At 42.2% G+C, this 27,926-nt stretch overlaps 1 protein-coding gene across 5 annotated transcripts in view; it reads left to right on the top strand.

Moving 5' to 3' along the window:
* MERTK (MER proto-oncogene, tyrosine kinase) overlaps nt 1-27,926 on the top strand; it is a 366,926-nt gene that overhangs the window by 53,135 nt on the left and 285,865 nt on the right. For 4 of the 5 annotated variants that reach the window (XM_086927212.1, XM_086927213.1, XM_086927211.1 and 1 more), the window contains exon 2: nt 12,237-12,627. In XM_086927212.1, the coding sequence (XP_086783338.1) occupies nt 12,237-12,627 (391 nt within the window). Of the gene's footprint in view, nt 1-12,236; nt 12,628-27,926 lie in introns of those variants that run through there. The other variant, XM_086927214.1, reaches the window with a different exon arrangement.

Here is a 27,926-nt window from a genome sequence, read left to right as displayed (position 1 = left end):
TCTAGTAAAGGGCAGGCTAGAATATGCTACCGCCCAAAGATGGCGGCAGAACCATCAGAAATAGATGACAGACTGCGGCAGACGTGTCCGTCTTTTACTTCTATCGCCGCCTTCTCCCCTCTCCGTTCTTGCGCGTGATCGGTGAGCCGGTTCAGAGGCCAACGTTTCCTCTTCCGAGACCCGGGCAGCGCTGAGACCAGTGCTCCTCGCGGGGTGAGTGGGCCAGCTTTCTTTGTAGGGTGCGGGAGGGAGTGAGGTGGCTGTTGTATTGTCAATGGGACTGTCTGCTTTGAGGCCCGAAGCACCGCCCACCGGGTTACGAATTACTTACCTGAATGCAAGAGCCGGTTCTATATCTGTCCGTGTAGACCACCCACTAGGTGTCCCAAAGACACCTCGGTCCACCAAAGACACGGCACCATGCAGTCTCCAAGCATTTGTATCAGGGAAAGGCCCTTCACCTGACCCGGTAGTGTTAGTTAGGGTGGGGAAGTGGGGGACCTCGGAAGGCATGACCTGGATCTTTCCACGGCTCATTTTATATGTATATTTTGACTGTTTGGAAGGCAGTGAAATGTTGGATTTAAGCAGTTCTTTAAAAGGCGAACTCTTACTCTGTTACTTTTGGTTTTACAACTGTCTAATTCTTAGGCCTTAACATAGCACTTTGTGCAGCAGCCAACTATAAGACCTATGGAAATGTTGAAACCGATAAGGAAGAAGCCTACTTATTCTCATTTTGAGGCGTTGGAGTGAAATCTGGGTCCTGCTGAATCTGTTTTTAAAGGGACAGGGTTAAGGCACCACACCTGCACAAGAAAACCGAAGTATGTAGAAAGTGTTGCACGTCATTGTCTTGTGTAAATAGTGACAGGCCGTGGTACAGCCTACTTCAAGACTCTGGTGTTGTAGGGGGGGGCGGCGGTGGGGGGGTCTCGGTGCGCTCGTGTGTGTGTGTGTGCGCTCGTGTGTGTGTATGTGTGCGGCGGTGGGGGGGTGTATCTGTGTGCGTGCGTGTATGTGTGCTCGTGTGTGTGTCTCTGTGTGTGCGCATGCGTGTGTGAAAGCAGGGGGATGTGTAGCTGTGTGTGTGTTGGAGCTTTCCAGGAGACAGGAGATAGCCACAGCATGCGCGTTCTCGTCCGCGTGGCCCGCTCCGATCCGCTTTTGGAAGATGCGCGTGGCCATCTCTTGTCTCCTGGAAAGCTGCGTCGCTCACAATAGGTCTCTGGCGAGACCGCGCTTTCGCGCGGTTAACACCACGAGACCTAAAAACAGACCCGCACCTGCCACAGACTCCTTCACACAGATGGGAGATAGAAAAAGTTCGACACAAACGTGCAAGCCCGGGCCTTGCAGCTAATTTAATAAGGAAGAACTAAGAACATATTCTTCCTAAATGACCAAGGTACAGTGTTGAGAGACACATTATTACTCAATCTCTTTCAGAAGGTAAAAGCCTGGCTACATTCTTGGGCTTCAGTCACCAAACTCTACATGTGAAACAATATTTGAATGCACCAGTAATCTGGATGCAAATGCCTTGTATATAAATAAATGTAAAAGTAATAGAAATATATTTTCTCGTCAACTTGTCTATGGAAATTAATTAGGCAAATAACGTTTGACGAGTGGTTGTTTTGTTGAAAGTACAGGGGCCCCTGTTTACAAGATAAACTTGCCCATAACAGGGAAAATATAATTAAGAAAAAGGTGCCTGGGCAGGGTAGTGGTGCGCTAAACACAGGCTAAAAGATATAGAACATAAATAAAATTAAAGCAAGTATGCAGATTACTAAAATGATACATGTACATATTATTCAATTATTTATTTTATCTTATACATAATATTTCTAGAAAATTATTTTTTGTTCATTTCTCATATATAAAAACAGGTATATACAATGATGTTTATACATAGCACAAGACCAGTTTAGTAAGTTTTTCTCTAATTTATTCACTATATATTCGAGGTTTCCAAAAAAAAGCAATAGAGATAAAAAACTGTATTTCAGAGTTTCTCTTATGACTATACATGCATTGATGTATGTATTCATTGTGAATTTTGACAACTTAGTGCAATTGTCTTGTGTAATTTATAAACATCAATGTATATACCTGTTTTTAGGTCCAGCCTAGAGCAGCGCGCATGCGTTACACTGCAAGGCTTCTTTTAACTACTCTGTGTGGGTCTGCCTCCCCCACACATTGAGTTGGCTTTTGCGTGTGTCTTTTATTAACCGTAGCCTGCAAATGGCTAAAGGTGGGTGCATGTCCCACCTCCTCTGAAAAGGTTCACTCCCACGGCGTTTTGCCGCAGGAGCGAGCAGCGGCGCACCGGGAGGCAGCTGCAGTGCCTCCCTGTCTCCGTGTGCCCGCACCACCACTCCTCTTTGTGTCCCTGTTTCCCCCCTCCCTCAGTCACCCACTCTACTCGTTTTGGAGCAGTAGGTTGTACAGGCAAGTGCTAAAGGCACTAAGCACAGGCGAGATAAGGTTTGATTCAACGGGTAAGTCCAACAGGGTTTTATAAACGCTAACGGTTAGTTCATGATTGCTGCAGTGTCATCTGCCAACCACGAGGCTCGCTGTGTTTTGAAACTTGTTCTGTGTTTTATGGGCTTGAGAGCAGTGTAGACAGTTTGCCAGATCGTGACTCCTAGCACTGCCCATTTTATGGTTCTCTTGTAATTTACCAGCTTTTTAAATTTTCCTTGAATTTTTCCACAGTTTCATGTTCTTCGGTGTCTGGAAACTTGAGCAGCTGGTAAAAGTCCTCTAAACAGCTTTTTCCCTGAGTACCTCTTCTTCTGAGCCCCCCCCACAAGGTGTGGTATTGTCTTGGGTTGGCCATGTGTGGCACAACCAGCACTGTGCTTTTTCTGTCAGACTCATTTGTTGTAACTTGTGAACCAGCTGCCAGCAGTACTGGCCCTGTACTCGGTTCTGGTATGAGATGGTAACGCAGGGAAATAACCGGGTTCTCCCCAGTCTGTCTGCGGCGTTGTTCCGCACTCCGAGGTGAGGAGCGAGGGTAGCTTTAACTACTCATGCTTGCCTCAGTGGCTATCACAAAACCGGGGGGCGAAGTCCCCTAAAGTTCACTTTGAGGGTCACCTCACCAGTACACAGTGACCTTGGGCGAGTGAGGTCCCAGCCCATAGGCGGCTATGCCTTGTTAATTGCATTAGTGGGGCGACGGCTGTGCAGGTGCCTTTGCTAATGGCATTTGTAGGGGCACCCACTGTGTAGGCGCCTGTGTTATTTCTATTTGTAGGGCCCCAGCCCCACTTCACCCAATGCTCTGATAGCTACTTTTTGTGGGGGCCCCAGCTCTGCTGGCACCCATGTTAATGACATTTGTAGGGCCCCAGACCTGGAGGAGCCAATGCTATGATACCTCCGCTATGGATCCTACCCCATAGGCGCTTGTGTTAATGACATTGGTGGGGGCCCTGTCCCGCAGATGCCTATGTTATGATACTGGCATTGGTGGGGACCTGCCCTGCAGGCACATCTGTTTATGGCACTGGTGGTGCCCTGCCCCCTATGTTAATGGAACTGGTGGGGCCCTGCCCCCTATGTTGATAACATTTATGGGACCCGCCCCCTATGTTAATGACATTTATGGGGCCCGCTCCTATGTTATACTACACCGACAAATGTACAGCGCTTCTAACCATTCTTTTGACACTGTTGCTTCTTCATCAGGGCTACCTTAGAGGGCTGGAAGCACCATCTTTTGCTAGTGTAAGTTTGATGGTGTTTGTGCTTGGCTAACAGGTAGTTTTTTTATATATTGCCCCATTTCATTGCTACCTCTCATGAGCAAGATACTAGAAAAACATATCAATAAACATCTGTCTGACTTTGTCGAAGCATTGAGCTGCCTCAATCCATCTTAGTCCCTGGACAACGGACAAGCAGTGCTTCTTGTGCTGCTTGATTTATTGGCAGCCTTCAACACGATTTCCCAACAGACCTTGCTCAGGAGACTTATGGAAATTGGCCTCCAAGGGAACGCTTTACAATGGATGTTAAGTTTTCTGTGTGATAGAACTCCGACTATCAACCTAGGCCCTTTCCGCTCTAAGACTACAAAACTGACAAAGGGAGTACCTCAGGGCTCCTGTCTCAGTCCCACCTTATTTAACATATATGTCGCTCCCTTAGCGGGATTACTAAGGAATTTAAGATTTGTCCCAATGTCTTATGCTGCTGATACTCTGCTCCTACTTTCCTTTGATAAAAACAATCCCAAGGTCCAGTGTATCTTTTCGGAGGGCATGACGGCCATTGCTGGCTGGATGAGGGATAACTATCTACAGCTTAATGCGGAGAAAACTGAGCTCATGTTGTTCGGAAATGCATCGATGAAGTGGTACCCAAGATGGTGGCCAGAGGAGTAGACCACCGCGCCAACTCTCAAACTGGTGGTTAAAAATCTGGGAGTCCGCCTGGATCAGAAATTGGTAATGAAGTAGCATGCCACAATCACTGTTGGCGCATACTTTCATGTGCCAAGTCTTCTCCTGTGGAGAAGTGTGGCTCAATGCTTAGAGCGGCAGACCTTGATGCAGAACGCTGGCCAGGGACCAGGGTTCGATTCCCACCTCGGCGGGTTTCGGGCTTAAATTCCTCTGACCGGATATTCTCGCCTCAGTCCCGATTCTAAGCATGGGTCCCACGCTGCAACTCTGGGTAATAGCTTGCTTAGTCTCCACAAAGGCCCCCTGATACACAAGGGATGCCTGGTTTCACCATGGGATGCCCAGGAGTGGACACCCCACAAGGAAAAGCCAGGAGGGGTTCCCTTGTGGTAGGAGTACAAGCGCTGGGATGCCTCCGGGTCACTGTTCGCGCTATACAAATACGCCACATTTACATTTACACATTCCCTTTCTTGCCTTTAACTACTCAAAAAACTCTTATCCAGGCACTGGTGTTAAGCCGCCTCGACTTTTGCAATGCTTTGCTGATTTCAGCTAATGAAGCCTCTTTAAATAGATTGCAAGTAGTCTGGAACTCCGCAGCTCGCTTGCCCCACCCTCCCCGAACGGCCTCCCTCCCTCTTATCCAACAACTGTTTTGGCTTCCGGTGCGGAAGCGGATCAGATTTAAGATCTGTTGCATTGCACACACATCCTTGAATGTCAAAGGTCCCAGTTATCTATCAGATAAATGTATCAAATATCTGCCATTTAGGTCCCTTCGATCAGGGACAAAATCTTGACTCCTTACTCCACCCTATAAAATATCTCTCCAAGGTGACAAAGCTTTTTCCCACTTGGCCCCCTTTTATTGGAACCAACTGCTTACCCACTTGCAACAATGCCCAGATCAGTTATAGTTTACTAGGCTCCTTAAAACCTCATTGTTCTAATCCATTCCTCTACTGAGGTTGGCTGTAGCAACTCTGTAGCGCAGAGATACCCCGGGGGGGGGGTGATTTAGGTGCTTTATCAATTAATAAATATCAAATACCTTCTTGAAGGTTCCTTCTGACACTGGTGTTGCACTGACTGGAGCAGTGTGAACAGAGCTCTCAAGTTTCCCAGTTCCATACTGGAGTAACTTATCCAGTTCGATTTTTTTTAGTTCAAGGCTAGACAGTGCATGCTCTGTCACAAGACCTGAAGTATTCAGTAAATTGAGGTAGCTCCCGCCTGCTGCCAGTCTGCTGCCTGTCTGCTGCTTACAATTCGTTCAGGGCAGTGTCGGTCTTCTTTGCTGCCCTTGTAACTGGTTCAAGCAGCCAACGTCACTTCTGTTTTTCCCCCATGCAGCACCGACCAAGTACAAGTTTGTTGCGCTTAGACAGCGTAACTGCAATTTTGGGAACTCTTTTTGCATTCCTTCAAGCTTGTGGCAATGCTCGATGTACATCTATGTCGTCCTTCCTACCGTCGTCGTCCCTCCGCACCGCCCTCTGTGTGTCCCCCCGAGTACCACCTGCCAGTCGCTCCTTGTTACTATTGTTTCCTGCTTGTGTCTTTAGTGCTTGTTTAGGTTAGTTTCCTGCTTGTGTTCTGAACACCGCTTGTTTTATTACTATGGTACCCATTTCATGGGTCGCCAAGCACATCATTTTTATTTAGTTACATGGCTGCCGTGCTTTGTTTCAGCACAGTGCCCACTTATAATTTAGGTACTATTTACATAGCTAGAGGCTGCGCTCAGAAAGGTACCATCCCCTGACCTGGAAAGTGCAAGAGCACTTGTCTGCATCTATTCATTAGAAGCGTTTGCAGATGCTGCAAAAGTGCACACCATAATTTTTAGGTCAAGCCTAGCAGAATGTATGCGCTGCTCTGCGAGGCTTCTCGTATCTACTCTGTGTGGGTCTGACTCCTCCCACGCATTGGATTGGCTTTTGCGTGTGTCTTTCTATAATGAAAGCATGCAAATAGCTAAAGGTGGGTGCATGTCCCACCTCTTTTGAAATGTTCACTCCCACGGCGTTTTGCCTTCAAAGCGAGCAGCAGTGCGTAGGGCGGCAGCTGCAGTGCCTCCTTGTTTATTTCCTACTTTGCTTTAGGAGCACTCTCCCCACTCTCTGAGCACAAACACAGCTTTCCCCTCCCCCCCAACCATTCCGTGTGCAGGAGCAGCACAAGCCCCGGGCACCCTTAGCAGACAGCTTGGTAGTTTACTGGCGAGTGCGGGCTCTAATCTTCTGCTTTGTGAACATTGAGGGTATGTAAATAATTTTTTTATTATTGTTGTAAGCAAAAAGAGTAAAAATGCAGCATTTCTGTTCCGTTGCTTTTTATGTTTGGCTTTCCCCTTTCCACTTCATGTTAGGGGTCCCCCCCTCCAAGCACAAATGCAGCAGTGGGTTTCTCAGTACACATGTTTATTTATGTTTCCTGCTCGTGCTCCAATCGCTGCTCCAAAATTTTTAATTTATATATTGTATTCATATATTAATTATATACGCGTGCTGCATGGCAAAATACTTATAAGGTCTCAAAGGCAAGACCTATTGGCTACGCCAATGCTTGTTATATATAAGAAATGAACATAAAACAATTTTCTATAAATATTAGATATAAGATAAAATAAATAATTGAATAATATTTACGTTTATCATTTTGATTGTTTGTCTTCTTACTTGCTTTAATGTTATTTATGTTCTAGATCTTTTAGCCTGTGTTTAGCGTACCACTGCCCTGCCCAGGCACCTTTTTCTTAATTATGTTTCTCTGCATCTGCCATTCTGTACATTGCTTCCCTCCTTTGACTTATTGCTTTCTTTCATATCCCTTATAAAAAAAGTGCTGGAATTCAATGTATGTGTTCCCTGGGGCTCGGAGCCTGACAAGAGCCCTCATTATTTTTACATTAAAATGTACACATAGTTATATGCAGTACTAAGAATTTCCTGGATTGAATTAACTTGTTACTAAAGCATTTTACTCATATTTATACAGAGATACTTACTGTCACTGTCTGCTCATGGGAAGCAAATTGACACTTTGCATGCATGTAACAAAGTATCCTTCAACAGCTTACTTAATGTCAAGCTGTATGGTGTGCTTGGAAACAAGGTGTTATTTCATGTCTTCTCTGATAGCACTGTTTGTGACTACCATTCGCACCTGAATTCATCAGCATGTCTGTTTCTCAGGAGTACATGGCTCTAAAACGATATTGACCAATATCGCTATGACCAAATTAGCATCTCTTGTGGTGTTGCTCGCAGATTGTAGATTGTATTGAAATTGCATTTATATAGTGCTTACTACCCCTGACGAGGTGTCAAAGTGCTTTTTCAGCAAGTAGCATGCTACTCCGGAACCCATAAAGTATTAGTGGTGAATTAGTATAGTGAAATATGAAAGTAATTTGAGTGGTGGATATGTTAGTTATTTAGATTGAGAAGGATAGTGGAGGGATAGAAGAGGGGGAAAAGGATTGCATTTATATAACACTTGCTACCCCTAAATGGGGCAGCGCTTTTTCGGCGAGTAGCATGCTACTCCGGAACCCATAAAGGATTAGTGGTGAATTAGTATAGTGAAATATGAAAACTATCCCTTTCTGTTGTCCAGTGCTCAACACATTATGGCTGCCCCTCATGACAGTGGTCTGGGAACCAAGCCTTTCATTCTCATCTTATGAAGAAGACACTTGAATCAATTTCGCCTCTGGTGCTCAAGATTCTTTGTACCACATCTCTCACAGTCGTTTGAAGAGATGGGTTGGTATCTAATGTCTGTCTGTATATCAATTTCACCAGCTCAAACACACATTCCAATGTATTCACAAGAGCCTGCACCATAATGTAATTGGTACTCTGATCAATATGAAGCTGTATTACACCAATGCATTGTTTGGCAGCCTATCAAAATGCCAACTGAGTTGCATCGATCAGGAGGAAAACTGTTGAAAGACTGCCAGACTTAAATAAAACATTGGCAAAGGTAATCGTTTTATCCTTTACCCACTAGTGTGATGGTTATTTCAGATTTTTTTCCCCATTGCAAACGTTACAAAGAAATTAAAGGAAAAAAATGCCATTGCTGACTCAATGTGACAACCATGTTTTCGCAATAATGTATTATTTTTAAAAACCATTGCTTATATTTTTTGTAGATCAGTACGGGTGCACAGCATAGTTGGAACAGATATAGAAAACCTTTTCAGTTTTAATGCACATGACATGTAAATATGATTCTATTGACACAAAGAAATGTAGTAATATATTTCAATTGGTGTAACCCAAAGAAGTCATTTAAACACATTAGTGTGACTTAAATAGAAAAGGATGGAAATGGAAACTAAGAAGTGCTAGAAAAGAAGAGTATTGGCCTACCAACCTTGGCACGGAAGTATACCAGTTTTTAGGAGGACGTGTCTCTGATGCTATCACTCGTAGTGTACTCAAGTAGTTTAGCGCATTGCCCCATACAATATGCTGTAGTCGGTAGAAGAAAAATCTAAATAACAACCAAACAGAGCAATAGATGCAGAGGCCTAATCCAAGACCCTCGTCAGATGTATATAAGAATGCATTTTTTTAATTGTTTTGTATTACACGAGGCTGGCACTACAGCTAAATCTTTCTCTAGTCTGACCTAAAATGGATACCATCTCTCCTATCCACTAGAAGGTTAATGGCTTCCTATCCTAGCTAGGATTAGCTCAAAATCTTTGGGACCTAGCCGACTAATTCCTGGCTGATCTCACAACGGCACTCTGAAGAAAATGTTATCCAACATTTTTCCTCTAAACGTGCACCCCTCCCACCACTCCCTTCTACCAGTTCTTAGGTCATGATTCGGACGAAGAGACCAATCTTTCTAGCGGTAGCACTGAAACTGGAATCAGCTTCTCCTTTGCATAACAGCTCCGCTGCCCCTCATAACTTCCTTAAAAACCCTGAAAATGTGTATTTTTTTGCAAACTGTAATCCACACCTCTAACCCTAATGCCATACATTTGTTTGGGCAGATAGTTTGAGTTTGCATCAATCAAAATTGTCGCTCTGCACTTATGAATGCTTCACCGTACCTTTTTATGTATAAAGAAAATTTGCATTACCAATTCGAGACACCCCACGTTCATTGTTCCAGTTTGCCTTCTTTTAGCAAGCATTGGCAAACCTAATATGTTTGCCTTTTCAAATCAAGATGGCGACCAGTGCATGACCAAGTATGCTTACACATGGGTGGCCATATTGATATGCCTTTTCTTTTAGTTTATTATAAAAGCCATTTAAAGGTGGCCACCCATGTAAGTCCGTAAGCACGCGCTCAGACTGCCATCCTGAATTGACTTTTGGCACAAAGAAAAAGCATTCCAAAATGGCACTGGTGTGTGTGTGTGTATACAAACATAGTAAAGCACTGGAGGCAGCGGCGGCTCCTCTGTTATGGCGAAGGAGCGTCGCCTAGCCTGCAGCCAGCGTAGCAGGCACACACATTCATAAAATGGTAAAAAGTACCCTTTTCTCATGTGTGGCAGGCTCGCAGAGCTACAGCACGAGGGCAGGTGGCGGGGCTTAATGATGCAATTGCACTATTAGGTCAGCCCCTTACCAGTGCGCATGAATGATCAGCCGACTGTCGGCAGTGGGCCATTCTTACATGCACACTTCTAAGCCTGTTATCCCAGGGCTGAAAAACAAGCCGAAGTATTGCAGCCGCAGGCCCTCAGGCTCAAAACGAGCGCTGGACTAGCCTGCTCCAACCAATCCGATTGGTTTGATTCGCTTGGCACAAGGGAGGAAGTCCCTCCCGAGTCCGAGAGCGCCAGAAGAAGAGAGTCGGCGACTGGACCCTGTGGCCAGCAACATATTTATGGTGGGTTTTTGGGCATCTCGCCTCACCCGATGTTAATGTCGTCGGCCGAAGGCCATTTTGCAATTTTTTTTAAAGCTTAATTTATCTTTCAATGGCTGACAGCCTTTTTGGAACAGTAAATTAGAAGAAAAAATGTTTGTGCAGGATGCTGAGCACACTAAAATAAGCGAGTGGCCCACTAGCATTGTGAAGCAGCCATACTGGCTTCAAAACAATTGAAAGAAAAATAATGAGAGGAAAAACTCCCAGAGCCTATTCACCACTACATTTAAAGCTTAATGCTTTCTTGCAAGCTTTTCTCAGAAACTACATGTTATCTTTGCTGTACCCATGACCGGAACAGTGACTTTCAGAGATTACTCTTTCTCCATGGCTGCAGCCAAACTTTGGAAGGCTGTGCCGCACAACCTTCGAGCAGAAACTAACTTGGCCTTTTTAGGAAACCCCTAAAGACCTGGCCTGTTTAATCGATATGCTGTTTATTTCTGAAATTTTCTTTTCCTTGGACCCTGAGATTTAAGTTAAACTTTGTGTTGGTGTGTTTTCACAAATAACATGAACCTCTGTCTACAACATGCTCGACAAATATGTGAACATAAGAGGAGGACATAGTTATTGGTCTTCAGGGTCTTTAGTAGATTTCTAAATGGCTAAGGTATATAGATGAACCATTAATCTGCTAGGAAGGTATGATGGGGAAAAGCTAAATCCGAGCATTTAGAGAATTCCTCCTCTCTGTCTGAGCCCCCAGGCTAGGAGAGATGTGGGTGCAAGGGCATTCTGTTGTCTGTGTCACAAGTTTGTGGTTCATCTCCTAGTGATGCTATAATATCATTAACCGCTTAGAACACACTAGCCAGTCAGTGACTGAAAGTGGGGCTTATCCCTCCCTTTGCCCAGGGATGGGACAGCCACGTGGGTACATCACCACAGATTTCTCAACCCCTCTTCCCCAATATGATGGCAAAATGCTGTCACCTGTACCTCGCCAGGGGTGCTGTTTCAGCAAACTTCTTCAATCGCTCTGAAGATTAGCACTACCTGTAGGAAATAGATTTGCATTAACCTTTGTTTTGGAGTTAGAAAAATGGCAAAGTCCACAGTTACTCACTCGGGCACAACGTAAGAGGCCCTCCATTACATCAATAGGAAGCGTTACTTCCATTCATTCGTAGATGAACCATACAATTGTTGGAGATGTTGCTGGTCCAAATGGGTATTTTAGAGTTCTGTAGTGCTTCCCCAAACTCGCATTGCACCTCCTCATTTGGAAGAGGGAGGATGGACTGCTAGCCGACTGGAGGCAGAGCCTCAGCCAGCTCTGTGTCAGAAACCATTGACTAGGCAGTCTATCCATCACAGGACCACTGTGTTGCAATAGCGGTCGCCCCTACTTTTGTACGTTGGGTTGACCATCACTGACTTTCCTTGCTCGGGTCCACCACCATAGTTTGTTTCAGAAACACAAAATGAAATGCAGAGGGGGCTGGCTGTATGACACAGTGCCAGCTCAGCATTTCAGCTACGTCTACAGCGCATCTGCCACATCAGAAGATGCTCTGTAGGCAGAGAGAACCCACCAGGTCTGTCTCAATAGGGCTGGTGGTTCGCGCATCAGGTCTGTCTCAATTGTCCGCCTTCAGTAGGGGAGAGGCTTGGGCCTCCACAAACATGGGGAATGGAGTGCAACCTTTCATACTTAAAATGACCTCGAAAATGTATAAGATTCACGAAATGCCAAGGAAAAAAGGTGCGAATTTTTTAAATGGCATCTGTGTGCTGGGCTAGAAAGTGATAATACAAGGAAAATCTGTTAAAAAAATAATATTAATTTTTGATGACATGATGTTATTGAATTTTTATTTGGTTGGACATAAACACAAATTTAATATTGAAAACCACTGATGTAAATATCTTTTTATATTGTAGTAAAGACATCTTCTGAAGACCTGAACACGCCAAATCTATTATCAGCTTTGCGGTCACTGTCAAGTTTACAAGGAAGGCACCATACAGATAACTCTAGATATATGAACAGGAAGCTTCGCTCCATCCAACTCGTCGCAAACGAGACTGAGGACAAGAGTTCAGAAGCGCAGGCCCTCCGCGCCATCTCCTTCAACCCTACAGTAGGCAACATTGTCCTGTCTGAACACCGAGATGTCAAGTTTAATTGCTCCATTGAAGTGCCTGACTCCAACAGGGTGGAACATATCTCTTGGTGGAAAGATGGGACAGAACTCCTTACGGCTGATCGTGTTGCTATCCAGTATTTCCAAATTATTGATGATGGAGTTGCAACAATGTCATCATCTTGCAGGTAACATTTTTCTTTACTCAGAGTTTTTCCCAGACGCTGTGCTGATAATCTTTATGTGTACATATCACCTTACAAACACAAACCTTTGTTGTGAAAAAGAATAGAATAGATTATGGTGTCAAAAAATCAGATTTTAAACTCTCAGAATTTGTCATGGAAGGTCCTCCACTGGAGTATACAAAGTGTTGCCCTATAAGTCCCTTGTTTGTTCCATTTGTTACTTACTTGAGTCGCGTTTTACAACATCACAAGTTCGCCGCCAAGCTCTTGGTAGAGGCGAATGAGAAATGGGACCAGGAAAGAGTGAAGTGCGCGTGTCGGTGGGGGGTAGGTGTTCAAAACAGGATATCAAGAAGGAATGTTAGGGATCCAGTGGTACTTCCCAGTTTCAAAGGACCCTACCCGGGTCATTACTTTGTTAGCCGCTTGCAATTTTATAAATCCTTCATCAACACTTGTAGTCAATGATAGGATATGCACTTTGATGGAAAATCCCATAGATCTTACCTGGCCCTGAGATGCCCTCATACCTTTTCTCTTCTTCTACTCCAGGCTCTGGAGAGTGTTTGGGTCTGTCATGGCTTGCACTGACTAAGGAAATCTCCAGAAACCAGAGCAGTGCCAGGATTTTCTTGCCTATTTCTATGACGGGCCCATCTCAATTATAAGTTTCTAATTTTCACCTGGAGATTTCGGAAGCTGAAAGCAGCCAAAGTCTCCCTCCATGTAAAAACCTGGGGAAAAGCAAACCTGCATGAATCGGTGCAGAAACACACAACGTGTGCTTGCTATTACTCAAAATGCTGTCATCCATATATTTTCCTGGAAATACTCCACTCATGTTAAAGGTTAGATAGTGCCCCGGCAGGGGAATAATAGAGGTTTTAAAGGGCCGCCAGTAAGAAGGACCCTAGTGTTCATTGACAATTTCATTTCCTGGCAAAATGCAAGCTAGGCCTGTCATGGCGCAGTGGCACATCATCAGGACTGCATTTCATGACTTTATACACCGGGTCTTTTCTTGCAGTTTTCCATTGGCATTTAATGACATAGTGTTCAATCAGACTTTCGTGGATTAGTGCTTGACAGCTGTTTCATGGGTCGGTATCTTTTTATTTTTTACATTTTCATATATTTATTACATTTTTTAAATGTTTCACCTCCTCCCCCCCCCCACCCCCAAGCCACGAAGACAATTCATGATAATACATACATTATACAAATAGGCAGCAATAAATATTTCATATATGATTCCCATAAAATTAGTGAACAGTTGATAATTTATCACAAAACAGTGCCATTATTATGTCATGAAGTGACGTGGTGCAGTCTGCTCTCTGAGCCAGTTCCTGGCCCTCTAGCATAACCGAATTCAAATTCCAACAACCAAGTTATTCCCCAGTTATTCCCCCTCTGACATGACCTCATGGTTCGGTATCTGATGGACATTGCAATAGTAAAGTAATTGGCGAGCATTTCATAGCACAATATCCAATGGCCATTTCATGGCTCAGTGCATAAATGTGCCTGTCATGACTTCACGCCTGGACTGGGAACAGAAACCAGCCCTGGCAATTCAATGGGGTGGGGGTGTGCAATAGGCGAGGGGAGGTGCTAATGAGAAGCTCCGGGATGAGGGTGGGGCGGGCATTGGGAGGGTGCTCTTGTTAAACACTGATGCCGCTTTTGTTACAGGGAGCCGATATTGCAGCACTGATGCCAAACTGCCAAGTAACAAAACTGGCCCCCATGGTGGTCAAAAACCGGACCCGACCCTTCCGGCCCACCGGGAAAATGCCCATTGGCCACTACAGCGAGACCGTCCCTGCAAGCCTCCCTTCCTAATGGATATTCCCAATGCCTGCTTTGGGTTGATGTTAGCAGGTGCTCAGCTGCAGAATACATTGATGAACACCTGCACTTTAGTGAAGTGGGAATGGGGCTTAAGGGCTGCTTTGCACAAGCAGTGCACCTATAGCGGCACCTATAGTCATTAACAATCGGGGTGCGCAAAATTTGTGTCATTTGTTTTTGCATAATTGTGTGACATTTTGGGGAAATAACACAAAATTGCAGTTTGTGGCCTAATTACATAGTTGTGGGAATTTCACATGGGAAGGATAACACGGAATTCTTAATATTTCATCGTGATTATAATGTAGTCCCTTCTTCTTGACTCCTTTTTATGGGGAGGAAAAATAAATATAAAAATGATTATATGCAGTAGTGACATTAAAAAATATGGCAATTACTTTAAAAACTCACTGTGAAGCACCCAAATACTGGTCCAGTGGCATACTGTATGAAGCATATAATTTTATTTTACATGTTTTAAGATACACCCGTTATAACATAGGCCACTCCTCTTGGAAAAGTTCCCATATTACACAATTTTTATCACAGTCCATCACCTTTTTCATCCATTTTAAAGCACTACTTAAAGAGACTTCTCTAGGGTACGCCCTCGTCCTCTTCCTTTTAGAAGCCTCTAGGCTCCTCCACCCTCAATTAATTGTAATATATCAAGGGTGAGCAGCTGAGATGTTTTTATATTCCCCAAATGCCTGATTCAGTTTACCTATCTATAACTCTGGTAATCCTCTAAAGCAAATTCAAAGTGTAGTTAATTGAACATTTGTCTGCATAGATGGCACCAAATATCCCCACTTTTTGACATCCCTATCTCATCCAATTCGTAAATCCCTTCAGGTAAACCACCCCCTGTTCGGTGGCACCCTTTCTGAATTGAGTTTCTTTTGTGATGATTTTATTCCACCCCATTTTAGATGTTTCCATTTTCCAGGTCTGTGACACTGTTTTCTTTGGGTCTGGTAAATCTGTGGGCGTCTTCCATCAGTCTAGCCCTTTTGGGATATCCCCTATTTCTAAAAGCCTGATGATCCTTTGTCAGAAGCGCCCTCTGCTTTGAAGAGAAGTACCATTCACATATCACCACTAATTGGGGTACCCAATAATATCTGTGCATATAAAGCAAAGCAGTCCTGTTATCTTCTACACCTCGATATATTGTTGTCAGGTAAATCCTAGGTGTGTCACCCTCTTACAGTCCAGTGCGGAGTGCCATATCTAGTTGGCAGAAAAATTCCTCTGGGGCCATAAAGGTGTATTTTATAGAAGATGTAGATTTTCTGGAGCGTTACCATTTTATATAATTCTGCTTGGCACATCTGTTGACAGCAATGTTTCCCTAAAGGAGACACATCATTTTGGAATCTTGTAAGACATTATTTTATGTTATTCTTGAAGACTTCTCAAGTGTCTAGTTACATGGAATGTCCAAGTACTTAAAACTCTGTCTAGAAATCTGAAATGGTCACTTAAACCCAGGCATGGGATCCCAGTCAGGAAAGCAGGAGGGTCGATGCTAAGGCAGGGGGACACCTCCTATACCCTGAGTGTTCCATTCACTTGGCATAGATTTTCACAATTAGGGTGGAGATTTCCCCATGATAAAATATAGAGACATTGATTAAAGTTTATGAAGTTAAAAACACTTTTTATGTTCTTCTAAACTCGTTTTATATATTTATTGTAAATGTAGAACAAGTTGCAGTAATTCTACAGCACTAGTAATTTAATTTGGATTAAATGTTTAATCAATTTAAGGATAATTCATTAAACTATTGTTTTTTCAAAAGATTTATTTAAAAATACTTTTGGGGGGGTGGGGGGAGTTATATATAGTGTGAACTTGACCAGGAGGTATCAGAGTGCTTTACATGAGCAGCACTTGCGTTACAGACTGATATATTCATTTTGTTAGGCACAGGTAGATTAAGTAGTTTGCCCAGACGCACAATATGTTGAGCATCCCTGCTGAGACTCGAACCTGGCTCCTCCGCTTAGAGGTTGATCGCTGTACCCGTTAGGCCACGTCCTCTCCTTAAAGCTGAATTAAAATGCAATTTTTATATTTATTTGTCATGTATTGAAAGTTAGTAAACATGTATAGAATTATTATTAGTTTTTTAATTAAGGGGCATTTATTTTTAAATAAAGGTTAATAAAATATTTCAGAACAAAATGTTTATCATTTATATTTTTTTATCTAAATAAATGTGTATATATCTTAGGAAGTTTAAACATGTAATTTATTTTAACACTATTTCATGTAAGTTTTTATTTAAGGTCCCTACCTCCATTATTTTCTTTTGGCGGGTGTCCAGTACCTTTGGGTGGTGCTGGAGTGACTCAAGGTATGAGCTGGAGTACATTTGCTGCTGTCGTGGGACAGTTTTGGCTATAGTAACTATAGAAGTGCATTTTGTGAGTAATATTGGGTTTACTCTTTTGTGGGTGGTGCATAGCCCGCCCTAAACCCCATCCTGACCCTAGGTTAATCTCTTGTCCCTCCTTCCAAAAACATCTCCCATTTAGTAGTAAGCATTCCCCATTTCCCAGCCACTCCTGGTCTGTCCCACATTTATTACGAATCATAGGCAGATGTGTGTGGAGTTCTCCACATTTGGGGCGGAGATCTCCGCAAGGGAAAGATAGGAGAGGTGGAGGCGCATAGAGCTCTACAAGTAGGTTTGTAAATAGCATTTTGCGGTACGTGAGTAATGCTTTTGTAGTAATACTAAACACACTACAAAATGCAGTTTGTGAATATACTCCAGAATACAGAGGAGTCTGTGCATGCTGCAAACATCTGTATACATAGATATTCTGCTGGCCAGTGTGGGGTCCCCTTAAAGGTCTCTATCAAGGGGCTTGGAGTGGTTCAAGACTAAGAGTAATTAGCAATGCGGACAGGGAATAGCCCTGTCTTGTATCTACTCAAAGGAGGAGGCTATGCCACCATTAACATTCACTCTAGATAGTGGGGGTATATACAGTAGCTTCACCTTTGCAAGAAAACCTTTCCAATGTCCATTTTCTGGATCTAAGAAATCTCCAAGCTATTTTTGCACCCAATTTTTAACATGGCATTCAGAAGGGGGCTGCAAATATATTATTGATGAGGACACTAGTTAAAGGTGCGAAATATGCGTCAAATAGAACATTGGAATGCAGAAAAATGCATTGAAGACAGTAGAGTGGCTCCGTGCCAATAATTGCCAGAATAGGCCTTCTTCTCCAAAAAGGCAGTGTCTGTTTTTCTGTTTTCTCTGTATAATTTAGAACATTCTTTCCTCAGTTTAGGGAATGTTCCAGTAGCTTTAGAGCCATTCTTCCTCTTTCTGCCTATATTCTGCCTCGTGTTATGTCCTCGCCTGCATCTCAAGCCAGTAGCTTGGATTTGAGGCCTTTAGCAGCCGATATAGACTCAGCAGCGGGCTATGAGGCTATCAAAATAACTGCGTGCTCACAAAATTGAATTTGGTGACATTTTACTCAGAACAATTGACATGAGTTGGTTATTAACATATAATGCCGATGAAATGAGAGGGATGAAGCTGCAAAATGTGGAAATGAGGCACATGACAAATTTAAAGAATTGACTGTTGGGTGTGAGGTCAACATTAGTAAAATGAAGAATTTGATGAAGAAATATAACATGTATCCGACTAATTATGAAATGAAATAGAAGTTTTAATATTCTTAAGAGCCCACAATAATGATTTAACTGAAAAGAAAAGCGAGTGAAGTAACCTAAAGAAATACAGAGTAATATGGAAGAGAGGGACAATAAATAAAAAGTAAGCTTCATAGACTGGAAAGAAAGCAAAGGGGTCCTCCATTGATTCTGAAATTGTAACATTTTCAGAATTCTCTGAAGAGAGTTACACAGAAGGAATTATGTGCCTTAAACTAGAGGTGATCTTTATGCTTTTGTGACAGACTTTCCAAAATTGAGGGAGGTATCTGAAAGGTGTTACAGGGAGGTTGATAGGTTGGAAACTATTTTGAAGAAGCTTTGGCCTGATTTAAATTTGTTGTTAGCAATGATTTTTCCTAGTGATTTGTGGTCTGAGTGTAAGGTTGCTGTTGCTTTGCCAACTGTAAAAACAACTAGGGTTATGCCTAATAATGCTCCTTTTGACATGGTTGCTGGCATATACTAGTAGGTGATCGAGCATTTAAAAATTAATGCTTATTATGAGAGACTCACAGAAAGATGGTGCCAGTGATTTTGTTTCTGCCTTCATTATGGTTTGCATCCTGAGCTTAGTTGTCATATTCAGCAGAGTCTGAACTACTGGCAGAGGAAGAGCATCGATGAAATTTGCGCAATACAGCAGTAATTGGTTTGATGCAAAGCAAAAAAAATCAAGAGTCTGATGGTTGCCCAGACAAAGCAGTTTGGGAGGCATGATAGGAATCTGCTGATGCGTTCAGATTTAGGTTATGTGGAATGCATTTTCTGGTACAGGTCAAAAAAATAATAACCTGACTTCCTTCAGTGCTGTTTGAGCCATGTGCCAATGACTATATGTAAAGGTAAACAACGTTTACCACAAAACTTTTTCCCCGCAGGGAATTACAACGCAGTCGTTACAACAACCGCGTTTTAATTCCACATACCATTACTCCGCAAGTCGGAACAATGACTTGGGAAGGGGGAAGAAGGTGTTGGATTTAAAATCCAACACCTTCCCTAATGTTCGCACAGACTGCAGTTGGCATAGTAAATTAGACTATTCCAACATCCAGCGCCCCCCCCTCCGAAAGTCGGTGTTACGACTTGCTGGGTAATGGTATGCGGAATTACAACGCGGTCGTTGTAACAACCACGTTGGAATTCCCTGCGGGGAAAAAGACTGCGGGATAACGAGGCATATTTATATGTAAAGGATGAAACAGTAAGGCTGAGACCTTGAAGGTAGTTAGTCTGGAAGACTCTTAAGTACTTTCAATCTGGATTTGATGAAGGTTACACTACAGAGTTCAAATCACTCTGTTAGAATACCGTCAACTTCGACAGCCTTAAGTACACTTTATCAGAGTGGATTATTAATAATGTAGTCTCTCTGCAACACTCCAACAGAGCTTGGAAGTGTCTGTTTAGCACTATATGCTAACATTGCCACCCTCCATATGCAACTCTGGTGTTAGATAGTGTTTAGGCAAATGGTAAACCCAAACATGCAACAAATGATTGGTAGATATTATGCAGAATGGTTATGCTATTCATTGCATGACCCCTTCACTGTCCGCTCCACCAAACACGAAACCCAGATTTCAAATGAAAGTACTGAAATAAAAATTGCAGTGAAAATGGAGAACAAGATTAGAACTTGCCCTTCCTGCCCTGAACAGAAAAGGGATTCATTCCAAGTACTCAGAAGAAAAAGGCTCCATAGTAAAGTTCTGATAACAACTAACTCTCAAATTAGCTACAAGGTAAGACAAGAGGGAGAAAGTCTGATTGCTGGTCCAGGAGAGCTATTCGCTTAACACAGATGGATGTATACAGTGGATCTTCAGGGTGCAGATGGCTATATACCAGAAAACAGTGACACCCTCAATCACAATCCTCAGGTTACAACCCACAAATTTGAAAAGCCTCATCCAGAAACCCGCTTTTTACATGTAGGTAAGATAAGAAGGGCTGGCATATGATTTGCCATTATATAGATATGTACTTGCATATCTAACAGTTATGACCCCCAATAATACTAAGACCATAATGCGCAGTTGTCAGCAGAAAATGTTACCTTGTGCTTCTTAAATACATATGAGACATACCTGCTACGTGGGCTGTCCATCACTTACCAGCATTGTACAAAAGAAAAAACAAATATCACCAGAAGAACAGGCATGGAATTACTGAAGAAATCTGTGACACATTGCTGGACAATTTAGAAGATTTTAAAATGGCCTACCACTGTGGGTCCCAAATATGTATATATATATACCATCTGAACACTTCTAAAGGCCCTCAAATATGGGATGATAATGAAAATGGCCATCCCAACAGATTGCTCTTCCTTTAACCATTCCAGCTCATGCCCACCAGTATATAGAAAGTCTTAGAATGGACTACCCAGTGCAGTAACCTGCTAAGCAGACTGCAGTGCAGTAACCTGCTAAGCAGACGGTATCACAAGAAATACCAGAAATGGACCTGCTCAAAGCTACCAGGATACTGGAAGCCAAAAAAAAGTACAACTGCCTCACACTTCATCTTCCACCACACTGCTATGCTCTGCGTCCCATAAGACCATGACTGCTCCTCGATGGTCGTCACCCACGACATGGAAACATTTCCCAACTAGGATCAAAACGAAGACAACATCCCTCCAACCACACACCCTACACAGTTTAGTGTGCTAGCATGTAGGCCAGTGCTCAAGCAGTAGTAAACAATATATAATGTTGCAATATAATACATTGATCACAAGTAATATTATAATTCTAAATGTTATCATTTCAGTTATAAACTTTTTATAGGAAGATTACATTTAGTGAGGAATTAATCTAGCAAAAGCACATAACATTTGACTGCTTCTGTAAGGCCCCTCACTAAGTTTCATAGGTCATGCCTCAAACAATGGTCCTTAATTACTTATACTGCTTAGGCCACGCCCCACAGTAAATAATGTTTAACACTGGAGCCCCCTTCTCTCTTTTATTATCCAGCTTAAAGCGCTGTATGAGTCCGCAAATGAGTTTCCATCTTAATGAAGGTGCCACAGTTTCAACTTCCCAACCTAGATTTCATCCAGATTTTAGTAGGACTCCTAAACTGAGAAAAATCCTAACTTTAAGACTTTCGGTATTCACAGAAGGCAGTTAGGAGTCCTAAAGTTAGGACTCCTAACTTCTGTGAATACCGAAATGAGTAAGTGCCTTCTGTTAAAACCAAAATGGTAGTAAGTTTAAGATTTTGTCTTAAGTTATTTCTGTGAATCGTACCCATAGTTTTTATCTGAACTTACTTATTGTTCACATCTCTCTAATTAAGCATTGTACTTCAGTGAATGATGTCTGTGTCATATATATTATGGATGTATATGCTACAACTGAGTATTGTAGGTTAAGTTTAGGAAAATATCTAATTGTTTTTCTTATTGTGAAGTATCTATGTGGTCATTGTCACCCGTTTGTATAATTGATTCTTACATTCCATTAATTAACCACTTGATGACCACTTTATTTCTTCATTGTAGTATGATGCACAGGTCTTTTTCACCATCGGCATGGAACCATATGGTCCTAAGTGTTCGATGTATGACTTTTTTCACTATTCTGTCCATCATTGTATTTTATTCCTTGTTAAGAGGGCCGTCATAAATAAGCATTGATCATTTATGTGACACATTGGTCAATTATACAGTGTTTCAGAGCAAGATGGCCTGCATAATTAACTGTATTAATATGTATTTACTCTTTTTATATGTAGAATATGTTTACCTTGGAAATATTCTGTGAATCATGATACTGTACTCCTTCTCAAGATGGCCGCCTTAATTTGGCATCATGTGTTTGTGCATTTGCATTTTAATGGCTGTATCAGGTACTTTCTGCATCAAGGATGTTCAAGATAATGTAGGTTCCTATAAACTAAGCTGTGATTTAATTTTCATTAAGTTTCGAAACCCTCATGGCTGCCATACTCGATGGTCAAGAGTTTTTATCTTGAAGTCTTAGATACAAGACCACGCAATGGTTTACTTTTCTGTTAGAAGTCTTAAGAAAGGGGGCGCAGAATCTAACAATACATTTGCAGATTTCTTTAACCATGTCTAGAGTGATTGCTTGGTATGGTGCTCAAGTATTTTGTAAGGTGTTTCTTTCCTATATATCCGCCATGTGTGACAGTTCAGTTGGTTCAAGAAGAATTTGGCACCCTTTTTAAGGTTTAAGAGCTGCAGAATGCTTCTTACTTAGTATTGCCAAAGTTGTGTTGGAATGTCGGTTGCTTCCTGTTGAATAAAACAGTGAACCAGTAAGTTCACGCTTTTGCCCTGATTTCATTATTGCACCAGACTCATGACAGTAATTTTCCCAGCTTGCTGTAATTCATTCCCCAAAACAAGCCCTGTCCTTGCTACCCGTGTGTTGCTTTTCAAATTGAATTGTTTAATTAGTTTGCACCTGATTCATTCGGTATAGGTGAGTGACTTGAGTCTTAATTTAAAACTTCCTCTAAGGTCTGTCTTTAAATTGACTTATTTTGTCACTTTTCCATATTTGTAGCTCACCAATTGACGATACCAAGCAAGGTTCACATACACTTTCAAATGTATGTGTGTATTGATTTTCACCTTTGATCCGGATACTTGATTTTTTTCTCCACAAACGAGAATTGTTCTTACCTGCTACTCTCATTCAATCCAGCTCAATTGATTGAGACGGTTATCTTTGTAATTCTATGATTTCTTTGTGCCAGCACTTTAGAGTACAGCCTCTCTTTGTGGTTGGAGTGGGACATGTGTGAGTTTCACTGCTGATATGTCACGAGCACCTTTGTAATGTACTGGCGTACCTTCGTGAATAATTGACTGGTTTTTTTTTCAATATGTTTAATGATTCTTTTGGGCTCAACTTGCTTTCCCTTTAACCATCACGGTCTTGAAGATGGTCTCTTGTACTGCCCGACATTTGAGACCGAAACTTCAATGCTGATTTAATTTCTTTCACATAAATTTTTGGCTCTTCTTCCTTGAATCAACTGATGTATACAATGGACTGATAAAATAATACAAAGAGTGGACTTTACATACATTGATCTATAGTCTTATAACATCTATATGTATATGACAAATGAATGACAGGATTCGAATATTTTGCACCCTTTGTCGTATGGAAAAATACAGATATTTTTGACAACTCTATTGTTGTGTATACCTGATCCATCGTTTATTGATTTCTCTAATTATTCCTCACAGATTTGCATCTTGTGCTTGACACCATTTTCAGATAGACAATCTATTTTTATTCATAGATTATATGTTTAAATTATTCCCATCTTGGCCAATTACCTTTACTGTACTGCGGTATTCCAGAGAGTCATTCTTCTCCTTTCTTATTAAACCTGAATGTCATCATTGTATTGGCATATTTTGCTTTAAATATTGGCCATTGCTCTCGTAGTACAGAATGTTTTGATTGTTGAGCTCCCCCTGGCAAAGCAGTTCCCAGGAATATTATTCTCTGCATTTTATTTCAATTGGAAATTCTTTCTGATGAGCATTGTTTGTGACAACATGGGTGTTTCTACAATTTTGTGGTAGCACGACATGTCCATTACAATTGGCCTATTAACTTACTTATGTTCTTTGGAATATTGTATCATAAATGGTAAATCCATTCAGATACTTTGAAATGAAGATCATAACCAAGGTAAGGCATTCAGCTGCAGCTCTCTCAAACGAAGCTGACATTTCTAGCGGGACAGAAGAAAATTGGTATCTGGCTAATACCCTTTATGTGCTAATAGCACTATGTACCATGGATTTAGTCGATAATACTAGTTATGACCCTTTACCCTCGCTCTTGTGCTCTAGCATAAAGAACAGGAGCGTAGGTCAGACAAGAGACATGAACTAGTGTTGTTGACTTGTTCCAGTGCCATTAATCCTCCATTTGAACAGTAGAATGTTAGGAGTTCCTTTGAAGATTTCAGATTTACTAGGATTAAGGGAATGTGCTGGTACTCGGTGGACACACACTTGAACAACATGATCTCACACGCTCTTGGCTTTTGTCTTTTGCCTCATCGCTTTTGTCAACTTAACTCCCCACCACCTCCCACCTTATAAAGCAAATCCACCGTCTCATCGCAAAAAAAGATAAACATAACACAAGACCCATTTCTCTTGTTTGGAAAACTTGTGAACACATAAAAACTGGTACATCTAGAAGTGTTAAATGCTATTATAACAAGCATTAGCTAATAGGTCTCGGCTTTGGGATCTTATAAGTACACTGTGAGACCGAGAGGATGGACAGAGGACAGTAAAGATACAGGTTTGGGAGAAGAGACCAGATAGGAAAATTTAGAGTTAAAGCAGAATGGAGCATGTGAAAGCAGGCTGAAGAAATAACATTGATCTGACATTTCATGGATAGTTCGCTGTCCAGGATGATGCTGAGGTTACAGGTTTGGTCTTTCGGCAAAAGGGTGGGTCCAAGCTCCGCCGGCCACCGGGAGTTGTTCCAGAGGGTGTTGTGTCTGTAGAAGATCAGAACTTCAGTTTTGTCCTTGTTGAACTTTAAGCAGTTATCCTTTATCCAGGCCAAGACGTTCTTCATACAGTTGTGGAAGTAGTTCTTCACCGAGGTGAGTAGACGAGCTGGGTATTGTTGACGTAGGAGATGATGTTCATGTCGTGCGATCTGAAGGTAGCAGACATTCATGTGAGATTTCACAGGGACAGTTAGTGAAACACAAACCTTCTTTCATCATGAATAAGCTCACTCAAAAACACTAAGAAACTAGAAATATATTTTCAAGATTTATATAAAAATTTAAATCAAAATCCTTTCCTACTGCACATACTATGATTAGTAACTATTAAGAAAATAAACAAGATAGTGTTGTTAATACTTGTTAGAAGGCTTAATAATAGAACATATTGAACATTATGATGATATCTTAAAACCTTTTTATAGTGGTATCAATATCTCCAGCCCCGCCTTTCTCTAGGCTAACTAAGCTTTACTCAGCACCAAAAGAGGCCTACTGGAGTTTCAGAGATGGTTCACACCTGCATGCCTCTAGGAACATGGCTTTTCTTTGATAGCAAAGAAAAGCCATGGCTGTCCTTGTGTGTCTGCCAACTTGCAGGTAAGCCAAGTGAAGTCCAAATGTACATTTCCTACAGCCTTCAGCACAAGAAGGTAAGATGGTGATTAGGGGTATGACCCTCAATCTGGACTCTCTTGTATGTAGCTGCTCTGTTCTAGTTTATATATTCTGACTAAACATGGTTAACATTTTCAAAATAAACAATTAGTAGTAAAGCCCTTCTAACCTTTTACCTACATTCTGTGAAACCCGTGCTTATTGTGTAAAAACGCTTAGCCATAATTTGAGATATCAGTTGTGATGAACCCTTGTTCAGTATTTAAAAACAATTACTAGTAGAGAGTTCAAAATGTACAAACAAAATATGAGTATATTCAAGCAGGCTGAATGGTCACCATACAACCAATAACATTAATAAATGTACCTTTTTAATTGTAACACAAAAGTATACAAAAGAAGTGATGGATGGAACACTTGAATTGATCTTAATCACTGGTAATAACTCTGGGCCACATCCCAGCCCGTCACTATTTTGCACACCATGCCACCTCAGTTTGGACACAGCCATATGCAAATTAGTCTTGACCCTGCTCCAATGGGAACAGTCCAGACCAAACTGTAAGGCAAGGCCCTCCTTGAACTATAATACAAGCAATGGACTCACTTTCTTCTTAACATCTTTTAATATCTCTTTCAGAGTGGCAAAGTTTAACAGAAGCTTGGCCATGCTCTGATTTGTGAAGTAGCCTAGTTTGGACCTGAAGAACTTGACAACTTCTGTCCTATATTAGGTCTCGCCTAGTGACGCAGCGCATGTGTTGCTCGCTTGTGAGACTATTGTCGTCGGTGTGGCTCTCGAAGCGGGGTGGAAGCTCCAACCATGCTTCTTATTGGCCCGGGTAAAAAATGTGTGCTTTTCATTGGAAGGGAGGCATGTTTTGTTCCCTCCCTGTCTCCTGATCGCCGTGCCTGCCCAGACAGGAGATGGACACCAGCACGATCACATCTTTGCCTCTGAAGCTCGCCCTTTGCAAGCTGTTGTATACAAACCTGAAGCACAGGACACGTCACGAGGGGCTGTGGACGCAGCCACCGGGCTGCGAGCGACCTAGTTCTGAAAAGCCGACGGGCTCGACCATCAGTTACTGTGGCTTGATGTTTTGGAGACATGGATTGCAGAAATTAAACATGCCCGCCTGTCTTCTTCGCAGTTTGGTCATCAGTGGAATTCTTCGTCAGGAATATTGGTTGTCAGCACTGCCCCTAGGGAGAGGTTACTGCATGACGTGTCCCGCAAAACACTAAGACATAGTCCTGTTTTACGTGATCATCATCTATTGAATGACCATCATTCTTCTGCATAATTTCTCTGCTAATTCTCAACACGTCGATGACCATTAAGTGAAACATATGAAATGTTAACTCTAATTTCTTGCAGTAATTTGAACAGGGAGTGTAACTTTTACAACTCGCTTTCTGCCTGATCTATTCCCTTCGCAAAACGAAGCAGAGCAGGCAATTGGTCTAGTTTCCATTTAAGAACTCGGTGGTAAAGGGCCGTCATGTGGGCTGTGTGGTTGCTAACAATGCCAATGGGATTTTTCTCCAATATGAACCAGACGTCCTACATGTAACCTATTGAAACTCTACTTCCCATGTGGCTTTGCTGCTTGGTCCCAGAAGTAGATCTCCAAAAGTCGGATGTGTTGTGTCCGTCTGTTGGTGGAATGAGTTTGTTATGGCGGTAAGAAGAAGTCTCATGTGGTGTACCGTGTACACCTGCGGTTTTGAAGGATGGTGGAGTATGGCACTGAACTGATGAAACCACTCTGACAGCAGACTAACAGGAGTGAAGGGCCTCGGAGATACAAGGAGATAAATGCCGCTAATGGGTGGTAACCATAGCAACAAGTCGACGCCACTGGAAGTGTAGCGTGTACACGGGAGGGGAGTAGTGCTTTGGGTAGAGGCTAGAGTGAAAACCCGTCTGCATTTTGAGGGCTTGTTTTTGTGCAATCGTGGGTCCTGTCCATTTGCCCACACAAAGGCGCAGCGGTACGTCCGTCGTCTTTCATTTTGGTTCCATGCCCCTCTTAACCATCTCACAGTTACAGGACGAGCAAAGATCTCCCTTTCAACCCTTCATTAGCTGTAAAATGTGCGTGTGGGGAGCTACACGTGCGGGTTCATGTAAAATATAGCTTCAGGAGCACTTTCAGCCAAAAAGAAGCAAATTTAGCCACATGTCGATAAACAGATCTGAAAGTGTGACTGACCTACTGCCAAAATGCCCTTTGTGTTTAGATCTTACTTAATGCGTTTTTCGAAATGCTGATATTTTGTGAGCAGAGGCACAGGGATAGTATTATTTTCCCAAGATCAAACAGTTTGTTAAAATAGTAGACTCAAGACTGCAGTACACTCATACTTGCTGCACATGTTGGACAATCCGCACGAAATCGGATTTTGGTGAATATGCTGTGAAACTAGACACTTTCTTACTCCCCCAGGTATTACCCATTCTCCTTTGCAGCTTTGCATTGATTCTAAATACTCTCATTGTTACCAAAAAGGGACCATGGCAATATGATAAACAAGCATTTGCAATTCAATAGGTCTCGCATTTACTTGAGTTTGA

This window comes from Lissotriton vulgaris, chromosome 6 (genome assembly GCF_964263255.1).
Source record: "Lissotriton vulgaris chromosome 6, aLisVul1.2, whole genome shotgun sequence".
NCBI lineage: Eukaryota > Metazoa > Chordata > Amphibia > Caudata > Salamandridae > Lissotriton > Lissotriton vulgaris.
This window is presented reverse-complemented; position numbering and strand designations above follow the sequence as displayed.